The sequence below is a fragment of the Podarcis cretensis genome (assembly GCF_951804945.1).
Source record: "Podarcis cretensis genome assembly, chromosome: 1".
Taxonomy (NCBI): domain Eukaryota; kingdom Metazoa; phylum Chordata; class Lepidosauria; order Squamata; family Lacertidae; genus Podarcis; species Podarcis cretensis.
The window spans coordinates 78,403,567-78,418,214 of NC_137170.1; the positions used below are offsets into that span (position 1 = coordinate 78,403,567).

The 14,648-nt window shown below is 44.2% G+C and overlaps 1 protein-coding gene across 10 annotated transcripts in view; it reads left to right on the forward strand.

The window, feature by feature from the left end:
• The first annotated feature begins 549 nt into the window (after positions 1-549).
• CHID1 (chitinase domain containing 1) overlaps positions 550-14,648 on the forward strand; it is a 129,741-nt gene continuing 115,642 nt past the window's right edge. For 6 of the 10 annotated variants that reach the window (XR_013841268.1, XR_013841269.1, XM_079985138.1 and 3 more), the window contains exons 1-6: positions 550-687; positions 8,760-8,906; positions 9,358-9,507; positions 10,073-10,205; positions 12,436-12,480; positions 14,522-14,628. Coding sequence is in view for 8 of the 10 variants with exons in the window: in XM_079985138.1 (XP_079841264.1) it covers positions 685-687; positions 8,760-8,906; positions 9,358-9,507; positions 10,073-10,205; positions 12,436-12,480; positions 14,522-14,628 (585 nt within the window). In the remaining 2 variants the exon portion in view is untranslated. Of the gene's footprint in view, positions 688-2,253; positions 2,278-3,496; positions 3,651-4,017; positions 4,098-4,691; positions 4,857-8,759; positions 8,907-9,357; positions 9,508-10,072; positions 10,206-12,435; positions 12,481-14,521; positions 14,629-14,648 lie in introns of those variants that run through there. The other 4 variants (XM_079985137.1, XM_079985135.1, XM_079985134.1 and 1 more) reach the window with 4 other exon arrangements.

Genomic DNA, 14,648 nt, shown 5'->3' on the forward strand with positions numbered 1-14,648 from the left:
GCTATGGTTGCTTTTTGAACGCCAGGAACATGCACTTTCCCTGCAAGAGAAGAATTTATCTCAAGAGTGGATATCTTCATGTATCTCAACAATCTTGGTAACCATTGCACCAATGGTGTTGAAACTGTGGCCCTCCAGATGATTTTAGACCACAGTTCTCATAATCCCTGGTCATTGGCTATGCTGGCAGAGGCTGATTGGTGTCAGAGGCAGACAATATCTGGTGGACCATAGGTTCAACACCCCTTGCAGTACAGGGAACCTGAGTAAAGTAAGAGTAAAGGTGCTCACAGGCCATGAGCCATGATAGCATCAAGTACCCTGCCATCCTTAGAGTTCCACGTTGAGGCTAGCTAAAAGGAGACAAAGGGATCCCTAAATATATACTGGCGCTTACTACTTAAGATACAACACAGGCAGCAAAATCAGGCCAGCGTATGGGGTGGAAATATTAAAAGAGGGAACAGGAACAAAACACATAAGGTTCCCAACTTGTCACACCAGCAGGGCACCTGTGCCTTGGACAACTGCCCAATGGACAGCAGAAGAACAAGCTCCAGTTCTATGTGAAGAATCCCATCACCTATTGGATGCATAAGCTGTCTGTCTATCAAGAAGCTAGCAAGGATACAAGAGCAAGTAGGTTGGCAGCCCCAAAGAGGAACAACCAGCAGCATCCTGAACATGGTATGTGTGGTGTTTGCCCTCCTATGTTTGTGACATCATACTGGGTTCATAGGGAAAGGGTTAACTAATTGTAAAATGACTAACCAATGGGAACCCAGGGGGCAGAGTTAACTGTGTATAAGGTTTAAGCACAGAGGGGTTTTTGAGTGAGATAGAGTTAGAGTTGTTGAGAAGACAGTCTGGAGTTAGAAGAGAGGGAGAAGATAAGTCTGTGGGTTGGGTTAGTCTGGTGTGTGAGATTGAGAGAATTTGTTAAGAGGAGTCAGTCAAACAGTTGAGATAATCAGCCAGAAGGTATTAGGAAGGTATAGGCCGGTAAAGAAACTAAAGTTAAGATACTGACAGGAATATTATCTGAAAAACCATAAACTTGTTAATGTTTGTAAAATAAAATTATTTTTTGGTTCACTTTTAACAACTGACTGGACTCAGTGTTTTACCAGAGAGTAACTGGTTGGTGGCAGCGGGGAAGCGAGCACAGTGGTGGCACAGGGATCAATAGACCGTTAAACGTCCAGGGACCCTGTGTGATCACCACAGTATGGGAGATTAGCAGCTAAACCTAACAAATGCATATTATTGCTAGTTAGCATGAGAAGGGAGTAATGCCACAGAGCTGTATTGCTGACAGGCAGATATTCAAACTATAGTGATACAGTTGGTAGAGTTGGCTCTGTGTGATGTAATTTCTCCTCGCCTAAAGAGGAAGGAGTAGATAGTACTTCCTGTCCCTCTGTTTTCTCTCTTCCTTTGACCAGCATTGAATGCAGCCTTTGCTGTGAACCAATGCTTGAAGATAAAGTAATTACATTTTATTTTCAAACTTACTTTACAAGTTGTTGCCTTATTCTTTGTTAAGCAGGGTAAGAAGCTGAAAGCCAGCTTACTTGGTTAGCTGGACTTGCACCAAAGGAGACTTGGGAGCCTAATTCCTAATTTTGCTGCCAAGGATGGGATTTTTAAACTCTCACACATGGGCACCTGGAAGGGTAAATTGCATATATATATCTCCTCTCCTACCATGGGCGTAGACAAGGGGGGGAGCTGCCCCCCATCAAGTAACACAATAGAAATACTTAACTGACCAATCATGTCAGTTCTGGCCCCCAAAACAGAAGTCTTACCCCCTCCTAACAAAAATCCTGGCTACACCCATGTTCCCATCCCGTTAAAAGCCACCACACACCTTGCTGGTGACAAGATGGGCCTGTCTCCTGGCCTGCATGGAACAGAGTGTGGGAGAAGATTGTGTATCTGTGGGAGAGCAGCCTATAGAACAAATGAGCAATAGGCAGCAGCTGTAGCGCAAAGTCCTTGAACAGGTGAGGAGATGTAAGCTGAAAGTAAGCACCTGAGTGCTGGTGGTTTAGTGGCCTGGAGGGATGTGGAGACTACAGTGATTGAGACCTTTAGGATTGTACTTGAACTGTGTATGTGCAAGAGTAGCTTCTTCTGCTCTATGTGTTGGGACTGTGATCCTGCAAGGCAAAGTGTTTGGTCAGCAATTGCAGTGGAATGGGTGCTGGCCCTGCGTGAGAGGAACTGTTCCTACTATTCCAGGGAACAGAGTGTCCCAGCAATGCTGTTTGGGTAAGAGGAAGTATTCACATATAGGAGAGTGGTGGGAGGGAGAAAATGGGAGGCAGTTGTTGCAATGGTACCCTGTGACAATTTTGCTTCCTGCTCTGTATGGTTTTGTTTAGGGCTTTTGCAGACTATTATATGCCCCGCCCTGTGATTAATGTCCTGAAAGATCTTAGGCTGCATTATCTGATATCTCTACTAGAAAAAGGGAGATTTCCTGTACTTATATCACACCATAGTTTAAAAAACTACTATTTTTAGTAGGTAACAGCACAATTCTAACCAGTCTACTCAGAATTAGTCCTATTGGAAGTAAGTGGCAATCTAACACTGCCAAACATTGCATTTTCTCAGGTACAAAATATTTTGGTCTAAGTGTTGACAAAATATATTGTTTCTGCAACAATTAAGCAGCCAGCCATGAAACATGAATCAGAACTGTGAATACTCTGAGCCTAATGTAAAGTTAAAAATTCAGCACAAATCATTTTATTTTATTGCATAATTCACTTCACTTCTGCGCAGCTGCACTGGACACAAACCCCCACTTTGTGCCTGTTAAAAATCTGATTCAACCACTCCTCCTTTTCTGTGAGATTTCTTTAGGCATTTATTGTCTAGCTTTGTTTGCTACATAATAGCTAGAAACCTCCTTTAAAATGAAAATAGGAAGCTTGAGATTTTTAGGAACCACATTCTGTTTCATTTCTGTACTTGTGTGGAAAAAACCCAGCCCTGGGTAAGATGTATGCAGAAATCTGCATTTATGGTGCAGGCAAAAGAGATAATGGACTTCCATGTTTATGTTCAGATTATGAAACAAGGATACTCTACCTTTGAATACTTGTGTACAAATGAAATTTCTGCATGGGAAGTTTTATTTTAACCTACCACTACAATAACTACTACAGCAAGGCAAAACGAGAGAAATGAAAAAAAGCTCACGCAATTCTTAAAAGGAAGAAAATTCTGTCCGTTTATATTTATCTACCTAGAATCATCAAGGCAGCAAATCTGTGCTGCTTGCTTGGGAGGAAGCCCCGTTAGTTACTTCCGAGTAAAGGTCAACATTCTTGGATTCAGGGGAAATAAAGTCCAGTAGCGCTTGTGGAAATCGATCAGAAACCGCCATGTTCGAACATGGCTCTTTAAGAGATGCCTTGGGATGTTCTCTAATTTGGAAGGAAACCCGCGGAAATCGGGCAAGACTTGCTTGAGAACGCAGCGAGCTTCCTTACACTGAGTCTGATCTGCATTTCCCACGCCAGCCTTTCCCAAGCTGGCACCCTCCAGATGTTTCCAACTACAACTCCGATCAGCCCCAGCTGGCCCTGAGTTGTAATACCAAGCACGATGTGGAGGGCGCCAGGTTGGAGAAGGTTGGTGTACCCCGGCAGAGGTTCATTTTTCGGGTGTGTGTTTCCTACTTGGACTTTACGTCCGAGGAAACAGGGAAACGGGCTGGTGCGCTCCCTTGCTTTGCAATCCTAAATATCCAAGGAAGAAAGGGAAGTTTGTGATTGTGATGCGATTATCTGCACGAGGCATAACTCTACGCTCCCTGTCCCTGACTCGCGAGTAGTCCTGCTTGTTTCAATGAGTTTCGCGCGCACAAGATTGCCTCCCGCAACCCCAAACGGGGCTCAGGGCGTCCCTGCCTCTCTCATGTCTCGCCTTGTGAGGGAAGAAGCGCTCTCCGGCAGCCAAGGCGGCTCCTTTAAAAGGCGTACGCCACGCTGATCCCGAGCCACCGTTTTCACTTCCGAGTTGAAGCAGATCCGGTTTGCAGAGGGAAAACGAGGGCACGAGCGCGAGTGACTGACAAGGTGGGAGGGGAGACCGAGAGGCAGCCTGCGCGCCCCCCGCCCGCCCCGCGCTCTTCCCCTTGCCCTGGAGTCTTTGGGGCAGCTGTCACGCGCCTCTGATTAAGCGAGCGCGGGGCGAAATGCCGGAAGGAAGATCCCTGGGCTGCTTTGTAATTCGGGTGCAATTCCGTCTTGCTTTCCGCGGGCAGCCGCCTTATTTAAGACTGGCGGGGGGTCGGGGGTGGACTGCGGACGCCTGCGTCCTTCCTGTCGCGTTTCATCTCCATTTATTCTCTCTGCACCCTCGTCGGCATCCGACACTTTCTCCCTTCCTGATAGGCTTTGTGTCGGTTGAGTTCCACGTATGCACTCCCAGTTCACAAGCCACGTTCGCTCTTCTGTAGCAGCTGCCACTCCTTCAGCTTGGGACGGGCAATCAGCCCTCCCCCCCCCCCCATGAGGCCAGATGAAGCGACTGCCACCCCTCTTCCCATTCTCGATGTAAATCTTCCCTCATCCCATCCTCCATGGTGGGGAGCAGGGGACCATTTGGGAGTCCATCTCAGGTGCCAAAGTGTCTTGGGCCAGCCCTGCTCACAATTACTGAAGTAATGAAATAAACAGAGCCCTGTTGCTGGATCAGGCCAAAGGCCTGTCTAGTTGGACAATCCGTTCTAAGAGTGGGTGGCTATCTGATGCCTGTGGGAGGCTGGCAACTCGCTTGGTGATTCCCAGCAGCAGGTATCTAGTGGTATACCTGTACTGCTGCTGGTCCTGGAGGTAATGCACACAGCTATCACAACTTGATAGCTTTCTTGAATTTGTCCAACCCTGTTTTAAAGCTGTTGAGATCTTTCACTATACTTAGTGGGCACAAATGCCATAGTTTAACCATGCTCTGTGTGACGTACTTTTGTCTCTCCTTGAACTTCCATCATGCAGCTTCATGGATTGCTCCTGGGTTCGACTATTATGGGAGAGGGAGATTACACATAGGAGAATTGTCAGAACCCCATGATAATTATGGTTGCCCTGAACTGGACAAAGTATTCCAAGTGCAGTTGCACCATAAATTTGTATAATGGCTTTATTATTATGTTGACAGTTTTATTTTCAGTCCCTTTCCTAATGATCCCTAGCATGAAATTTGCCTTTTTCATAGCTGCCATGCACTGGGCCAGCATCTTAATACACCTATCCACCATGTTTCTAATTTCTCTTACCTTGTCAGTCATTATCAGTCAAGACCCCACACTCATGTTTGTGTATGTGTGTGTGTGTGAGAGAGAGAGAGAGAAAGAGAGAGAAATCTGGCTCTTTTGCTCCAATGCACATCACTTCACAGTTATACATTGAATTGCATTTGTCATTTTAATATCCATTGACCCAGTGTAGAGCACCTTGCAATCCCTTTTTGTTTTAAACACAGTGAACAATTTGGCATTTCCAAACAAAGCCACCAGAATGCTTACCCCTAAGTCCAGATCATTATTGATGAACAAGTTAAAGAAGTGCAGGTCACAGTATCAATCCTTGAGGAGACCCCACTTTTTACACCCCTCACTCTGTCCATATGCTTTTTGACACACTCGGAGAACTCAAAAAAGTTAGTGAGGCAGAACTTGTCCTCACAGAAGCCATGATGTAAAGGCAGGTGAAGTGAGAGGAATAAGGTTTCCCACTTTGCCTGCAGAGATAACTGTGAGGGGAAAAGACACTTGGAGTGAAGCAACAATGTGATTAAGGCTGCAGTCTCATGCACACTTATTTGAGAGTAAGTCCCCATTGAACTAGTAGACCTGCATAGGATTACACTGTAAGAGTAAAGTCTCTGTGGAAAAATGTTCATGAATAATATTTGGAATACGGCTGCTGGGTTGGTGAGTGGGGCAGCCTGATGGCACCATATTTCACTGGTCCTGAGAGCACTGCTGCACTAACTGCCAGTGAGCTGCCGGACCCAATTTATTGTTGTTAGCTGCCTTGGGTGTGATTCATGGTAAGGTGAGAGATGAATATGTATAATAAATCCCTTCAGCAAAATCCTCATGGATTTTGTTCTCAGGCATAATTTGTTTACTTGGATTGTTCACTGTCAAATAACTAAATTCATCCTGTCTGCCCCCAATATTATCTCTCAGCCTAAACTTCTGTTTTCAGAAGCCTTGTTTATCTGTTTACTGAAGTGTATGTACATTAGTAACAATTACAAAACATATTCTGAAAGTGCAGGGGAACATCATCTGTAGGGTGTCTAGAATGCATTTCTGTGGTGGGCAATGGAATAGGAATAAACATTAATCATGTCGAGTTTGGGCATGGACCTCCGCTTGCACAATGAAACTTCCCCCACCCCAATCTATTCTCTGCAAAGGTGGAGGAAGAGGAAGTTCTGCTGCATGAGTACCAGCTTTCTAGGTTCCCATGCTTCCCGTGCGCCCCTCCCACGTAAAATTCTTGCTTTTCTCATTTGCAGTTTCATGCATATTTAAAGTAAACTGAAACTCATGGGTTGTATCCAACAAAGGTAGTTCTTTAGTCTATCAGGCTTCATAATGTCTACAGACTTTCAGATACGGGTGTTTCTCAGCCCCATATGTAGAGGCCAGGGGTTACACAGGAACATAGGAAGCAGTCTTCTGCCTAGTCAGGCCATTGTTCCACTAGCCCAATATTGTCTACACTGACTGGCAGCAGCTGTCCAGGGTTTCAGACAGTTTTCTCATTGCCCTACTTAGAGATGCTGGGGATTGAACCAGAGATCATGTGCATGCAAAACAGATGCTCCATCGCTGAACTTCATCCCTTCCCTGAATACTTCCATTGTTTTTAGATAATACACGTGTGGTGTAGCAGGTGTATTGGAAAGGGCATTTCCACCTCTCCCATGAAGGAGACAATGTCTCTTTCATAGTAGTGTTTGAAATTGACATATTAGCACTTTTGGTAAAAAAAATATTTTAAAAAATTAAACATCCGATGACTTCCTAGATGGCACCTTTTTGCCAATCAGATTTTTATTTTCATAATCGCCTTAATTAACTAACAGTTACAAGTCTTCATTGAATAGTATCTGATGCCCATAACAAAGTCAGGTTAGTCTGTTGCAGCAAAACCAACACTCTTATGGTACCTTCAAGGGTAACAAATGTAATTATTTCATTGATTTGTGACCAGGAGGGCTACGCAATTTCTGAGAAGAGGCTTTAAAGCTATTGGATTTGGCAAGCAAGCATGACAGGATAATTTGCAGCTAAAACAAGCTTGTTTTATTTATTAGTTGTATTATATGCTAAAGGGCAGATAAATTTTCTCCTTAGGCTAACGTTGGATACATTAAGGACGGTCCTGGCATTCCCAGAGTAATGGCCTCTATAAATTTACCCCAGCCTCACCTAGTTTGCTTTGGATAAATTAGAATGTAAATACTTTGGAAGCAGGGTGGGCATTGCAACCACCACTAATAATATGTCTTAAAGAGTGCATTAGAGGCACCATGTACAGTATATTTAGGAAAATTACAATCTGATGGGCTGTTTTGATACCAGCACTACACTATAGAAACTGCAGTTGTGTCCCATGTAGTGTAGGAGTTGCAGGCAAACATTCTTTCCTAACAATGACAAATGTTAATTCCCCCCATCAGATGTTGTTGTTACTTTATAATTGTAATTATTACATTTATTACCCACCCTTCACCAATTACATTTCTAAGCCACTCTTCATCCAGAGAGTGCAGGGCAGTTTACAGTATAATCCCTCCCCCCACAAAATACTGTAATAACAAACAAAAACTTCATCACCCCTCCCCAACAGTTTAAAAGGTCATAGATTGTTTAATTAATCAAAGGCTTGGGAGAAGAGGGATGTTTCCCCCCCGGTGCCTAAATATATGGAACAAAGGTACCAGGCAAGTCTCCTTGGGGAGAGCATTCCACAAGTGGGAAGCCACCATAGAAATGGCCCATTCTCGTATTGGCACCCTCTGGATCTCTCGTGGTGGGGCACATGAAGAAGGGCCTCAGATGATGATTACAGAGTCTGGATCAGTTTATATAGGGAGAGGTGGTCCTTGATCTTAACAGCTGGGAGGGTCTGTAGGGAAGGAGGTGTTCTTTCATGTATTTGGGACCTAAGTCATTTAGGGTTTCAGACACTAGATTGAGCACCAATAATAATAATAATAGTAATAATAATTTTATTATTTATACTCTGCTCAACTGGCTCGGTTCCCCCAGCCACATTGAGCCCGGAAATGAACTGGCAGCCAATGCCAGCTAGCATTTCGGTTATGAATATACAAAGTTGCCTTAAAGCAGGAGAGGGGAGCCTGTGCATCAAGGCCCATATGCTATCCCCTACCTAATTTAATGCATTTGGCAAGAAGGGGAATAATGGGGAAAGGGAACGGCAGAGAAAGTGGGCTCAGGGGTAAAGTGGGTCAACAACACTTGGAGGGTCACAGGTTTCCCCATCCCTGGTCTCCATTCCACTGGCATTGGGTCTCTGTGGCAGACTCCCCTCCTCCTTTCACTGAGATCCTTATTAAATTTACAGAACCTGCCATACATGTGCTTTGCCACTGAAGAACATTCCTTTGGCAACAACGACTTCTTATTCTCAAGTAGGGTTGTCGTCTCACAACAAACTCCTTTTTATTTTTTATTATCTTCCTCATTGAAGAAATTAGAGGTGACGGGAATAGCTCAAGCTGTCATGAGATGGATCGCAATCAGCCTTGTTGTGTTTGCCCTGGCTTCTCGGGTGGCTAATGCTACGTTGTCAAAGACAGATACCAAAAAAGCTGCCTCAAAAACCCTGGAGGAAAAGGTAGGAGAAGCTGCTTCATTGCTTGGAATTTTTGTGAAGATTCATATTGAACGCTCTGGTGGATTTTGTACTCTGACCTAGTGGTGTTAACATTTGCCTATAGGGTGACTGAATATTGCAAAAATGAATTGGAGCCAAAGTCCCTGAACTACAGTATCCCTGATTCATGTGTAAATTGGGTGGTGGATTATGACTCTAGTTTTAACATGGGGTAAAGGTGGGTGGGATTGTTGAGTTTCTTTTTCTTATCTACACACCCCTTTTCATACCCCATTCCACATTGTACTGTGCATGTGAATCAGGCATGATTAAACAAGACTGGCTGCTTCCATCATATCTGGGGTGCAATAAAATATGGATATATTTACAGTGGTATTTAGGAGTAGACTGCTTCTGAACATGGATGTTTTCTTTAGTTGTTATTAAATCTACAATAATGGTTTGTTGGCAGACTCACTATTCAGATAAAAGAGTGCAAGACCGTGGCCTGGTTTCTACCGATTTAAAGACGAAGGATATTATCCTAGAGTACAAAAGCTACTGTGCCAAAAAAGCACGAGAACGACACTTTGGGGGAGATGTTTTGGGCTACATAACGCCTGTAAGTACTGAGAAAATGAAAAAGTTGGGATGCAGCTAGTTGTAGGAATGCTGGTATCTGTTGCATGGTTTGTGGCTTTGTGTGTATATACAGTATTTGGGTTATCCCGTTCTCTCTTTCGAATAAAATTTGGGGCTTGATCTACCATTAGACGGAGTAGGGTAGTTGCGTCAGGTGGCAGGTGCTTGTGGGCAACAGGGGCATCCTTCCCACCAAGCCCTTTCTTCCAAGCCACCCATCCCCCTCTGTTGCAGAGCAGATCTGTGTGTGCCAAACATGTAATGAACCGTCTAAACTACTGTTGGGTGCAATGCAGAGTACTTTTGGAGTTGTCAGTATTTAAGTAAACTACAACTGCCTCTCCTGTACATAAAAGTGTCCTAGGTGGTGAGGAACAAGGTCATCTTGTCCTTTGCCTCAAACCGCAAAATATATTGGGCTAGCTGCTGGAAATGGAAGTTCAGAGCTGAAATTGGGACCATCGACCTCTTCCCTGAATTTAATACAATTCTAGGTGGTTTGTGATGGATTTTGCCCTAATACCTTTTCCTCCTCCCTTTTCCAGTGGAACAGCCATGGCTATGACATTGCTAAGATATTTGGAAGCAAATTTACGACTATCTCGCCAGTCTGGTTGCAGGTGAAGAGAAGGGGCAAGGAGAGGTTCCAGGTGACAGGGCTCCATGATGCTGACCAAGGTTTTCTTTTGTGCTTGATATCCCATGCCCCATGATCTGTGTCTAGTGCATTTGCTGTTTGGCTTTCCAGTGTTAACATGCATTTTGTGATGCTATACAATGCTTTCCTTCCATGGCAGAAAATTTGATAGAATAACTGGATGCATTCTCTATAACACAAAAGTATGCTTTAACTCTGTCATAATCCAGCATATTGGCTTGAGCTAGGAACTCCCAGTTATAACTCTGATGCTGAATTCATTCAGAGGCAAAAAGTATTCCAGCACCTTGAAGTTAAACAATTTATTATGATGTGAGTCTTTTTAGGCCATTTCCTATTTCATTGGATGCATGTAGTAGCAGACAATAAAAGCTAAGAGAGGTGCATATACAAGCGTGCATGTTAACGGTGAATGCCTGAAAAATGTGGTAACTTTGATATTCCTGTTCGAAGTCTAACCATTCATGAATTTTGAGAATATTTGCAGTCAGACTCTCCTGCTTGGGTCCCCCACCATTAAAATATGTTTGGTATTTCTGCATACAGTGGGTTTCACCTGAACATCTTGATATCTCTCACTTGAGTCTCGGTGATTCCGTTTTGGCTCTGTTCCTGTTGAAACTCAACCACCTGAGACTGTTGTTAAAAGGAGCAAGTAGGCCCTGCAACAAAATGTTGCTGTCATGGATGCAGAGGAATGGAGGGAGAAACCAGCTGGGGAACCACCAAGGGAAGAAGGCCTAGAGCCCCGGGAGAGGTGATGGGACAACAATGAGTGGTCAGACAGAGAAGACTGGGAAGAGATGTATTAAGTGGAAGAAGTAACAGGGCTTGGTGAGCTGGGAGAGTCTGTAGCAGAGAGAAGAATCAGAAGCGTAAGCTGGTGAGTGGGGACTGGAAAAGGCAGAGATGAGTCAGGCTGGTGAAGAGTGACATGTGTCTCCTGTTCCTGCTGCAACAAGCTTCACTCTCCCCTGTTCCCCAGAACCTGGAGATGCATGAAAAAGGTGGAGGAGAGATTGACTGCATGCAAGTGCAGTCTCCCATTGCTTGGAAAAAGCCCTGGAGAGGAGGAGACAGACAGCTGTGGGGAGGCAGGGACCTTTAGTATCAGCAACTGATTTCATGATTTCATCCACCAGGAATGAGCTGCTGTGCTCATTAGGCATGACACTCATGCAAGTCAGTGGAGACTGTGTTTTTGCTAATAAAGAATTAACTCCAGCTTTAAACTATGTGGTTACTGACAGGCATGCTCTATGACAATTGCAGTAGGGAGTGCGCCTGTTCCAGTTTCCAGCCACTCCATTTCATTCCATTCCCTGCCCCTCACTCCCCCATTCAGTCAGCAGTTCGTGTCCACAGAGTCTACTTGGTTTTTGGGCTTTGTTTCTCTCTCTCTCAAAGTGCTTTTGCGCTTCTGCAGACTTGGGGTCCCCCTGCAAGTGTGCTGATACCTCCCACATCTGAGTGTGATTGTGTTTTGGCTGCATTGTAGCAGTCTCCCCTAAAATGAACGGTGACACAAATGCATCTCTGAATTCTCGGGTATTCACAAAATTTGGCAGGGGTTTTCGGCGTTCATATGTGAATGTTGATATTTGCAAACTTCCACTGTAACATAAAATTTCCCACTCTCATACAACACCCAATGGGGGGGGAAATACTGTTTTACAAATTGACATTGAGACATAATACAACTTAAAAACAGAGAATGCATATGAGTCAACCTATTGAAATTAAGGAGATCCAGCCATTATTTTCTTATGCAGCCACAGCCAACCATTTCCAGCTGGTGGTCAATTTGCATGGTGCTGCATGTGAGATCATGTGTCTGTGGCGACTTGGCAGTAAGCAATCCATCAGGAGCTGTAGGTTGGCCCAGTGGTACCCAGTGCTTGAAGGCTGATGCCTTGCAGGGAGGAACCTTGGTATGCTGCTTTCTGCTTTAAATAATCCCAAAGCTATGTTAGTGTTTACCTTCCTGAAGGGGCCAAATGCAAAAATGACCAGGGTGAGTGGAGCACATGCACATATGTGTTACTCTGGGCTGACAACACATGGTTGCTTAATGGTTAATACATCTTTGGTGGTGTAGAGACCATTAATTTTTATACCATGATCCATGTAACCATTATTTCTTTGATAGTCACAGAGTAGAAAAATTATAAAAGACATATTTGTGTTTGAAAATGTGGCACTTTGTGATTAGACAGGTTCATATTTGGTCTTCATGTTTTCTATTAACAGGTTGGATGAAAGAAGTGAAGAAGAATTCCAAAAACATCAAAATAGGTGACTTTGTAGGAAAGCTTCCATATTTTGCAGGGGTTGGGCTAGGTGACCCTCAAGGCCTTCCAAGTCTACAGATCAATGATTTTTAGCTCCAGTGGGCCTTGGCTCCCTATTGCCCTCATGTCCTGCCTGCAGTCTTTCCATGGGCCTTTAGTTGGAAGACAAGCTGCTGAACCAGATCCAGTAGGGCTCTTAATGTTCGTAATTTTTGAAATGTGAGTTTGGCACAAATTGAATCCATTCTTGTAGGGCAACTCCAGAAGCGTTAATTTTAATTCTGTCATACTATTCTGGGTTCCTGCACTCCTCTGCCTTGGCCAAATTGTCCCAGTCATTCTTTATAATGACTGGGTCTGTTTTCCTCCTGGCTTTGTAGTTGGGAAATTGTAATCGACTGCTGGGGATTCACAACAAAATGCTGCCAGTGTTAACAGAAGTCATTCAGTCAGCCTGGAACAAAAATCTTGTAGTGCAGCTTGGGGATCACCAGGGTGGCGATGGAGGGATTTCAGGAACGGGGAAAGGAAAAATTACACCCCTCCTCCATTTCCTACCCTCCTGAAATCTCTACGTTCTCACTGATAGGTCCCAGACCACCCTAGTTGTACATAAGAGGAAATGCAGATCAAACTAGTTGGCAGACTTTTCTTTATTTTATTTTCTTAAAGCAAAGGAGTAGGCTTTCTGCCCTCTCTCTTTTTAGTATAACTGGAAAATTGTATTTTGCAAATCCCATATATTACACATTTATGAGCAGCAGGGTGGAATGAAGCAGCAGGTCTAGCACCACTGTAAAAGCCCTGAGCAGGGGAAATGTGTGTGGACTTAGCCATGCAGCTGCAAATAAAATGTTTTAAGTGTGTTGTAAAGTATAGGGATGCGGGTGGCGCTGTGGTCTAAACCACTGAGCCTAGGGCTTTCCGATCGGAAGGTTGGTGGTTCGAATTCCCTCGACGGGGTGAGCTCCCGTTGCAAGTAGATAAATAGGTATCATTCCGGCAGGAAGGTAAACGGCGTTTTCATGTGCTGCTCTGGTTCTCCAGAAGTGGCTTAGTCATGCTGGCCACATGACCCGGAAGCTGTATGCCGGCTCCCTCGGCCAGTAAAGCAAGATGAATGCCGCAACCCCAGAGTCAGTCACTATTGGACTTAACTGTCAGGGGTCCTTTACCTTTACAGTACAATATACAAATGTGGCACTAGATGGCAAAGGTAAGCTATGACAATTTCAATGCATTTTTCAAAACTTTTTTTTTTAAAAAAAAGCATTTTCACAGCTTTATTTATATGTGTGTAGATTCCACCTGTGTGTGGGATGCTCAAATGTGTCCTTTTTTGTTTCACAAGCTCCCTGATGGTGCAGCGGGTGGGCCTGGATCAGACCCCTTTCCACAAAATGGACCAGCATTGGATCCTTGGCTAGCCCCCTCTGCTCTTTCAGCACCTCATTCCAGTGCCTTACACGAGCATCAGCTGTAGCTCCTACCCACTTACACTTGTTGGGTTCTGATGTTTATCTTGGCCCAGAAATCTGTTTCCCATGGAAGATTAATGGAAGAATATGTTCCTACTCCACAAAATTTGCTTAGCTTCTCCTTTCTCCACACCCCAAAATTTGAGGTAAAAGTGGCATGATTTGGAGCCTCAGTGCGTATGGGCAGCCACATGGAGCTCCAAATGTTTATGCTGAAAGGGAGTGTTGGCCTTAAATTTGCTATACTTACAATAAAGGTTCCACATACCAGGGATGGAAGACTTGTGTCATCTACATTTTGTTAGGACTGCAACTCATGTCACTCCTGACCACTGGCCGTGGTGACAGGGGCCGATGGAGTCCAGCAACAGCTGGTGGGGTCACAGTTACCCCATCCTCATCATATATTTCCACCTGAAGTACATTAATAAGGATAGAACAAGTTTTAGTAGTGGAGAAGGGGTGGAATACATCTTTCGAGTGAGCATGCCACAGCAGTTTTCCTAATAGCGTAGAAAATTAATGACTCTTTCTAGTCTTTCTTTCTCCCTTTCTGTATTTTTTCAGTTCCACGAATTTTGTTTGAAGGCTGGACTTACCATGACTTTGAGAGTGTGTTTGTCAGTGAAGATGAGATAGAAGAGCTTTCCAGTAACCTGATCCAAATAGCCAAGGTATCTTAAGCCTACCTCTG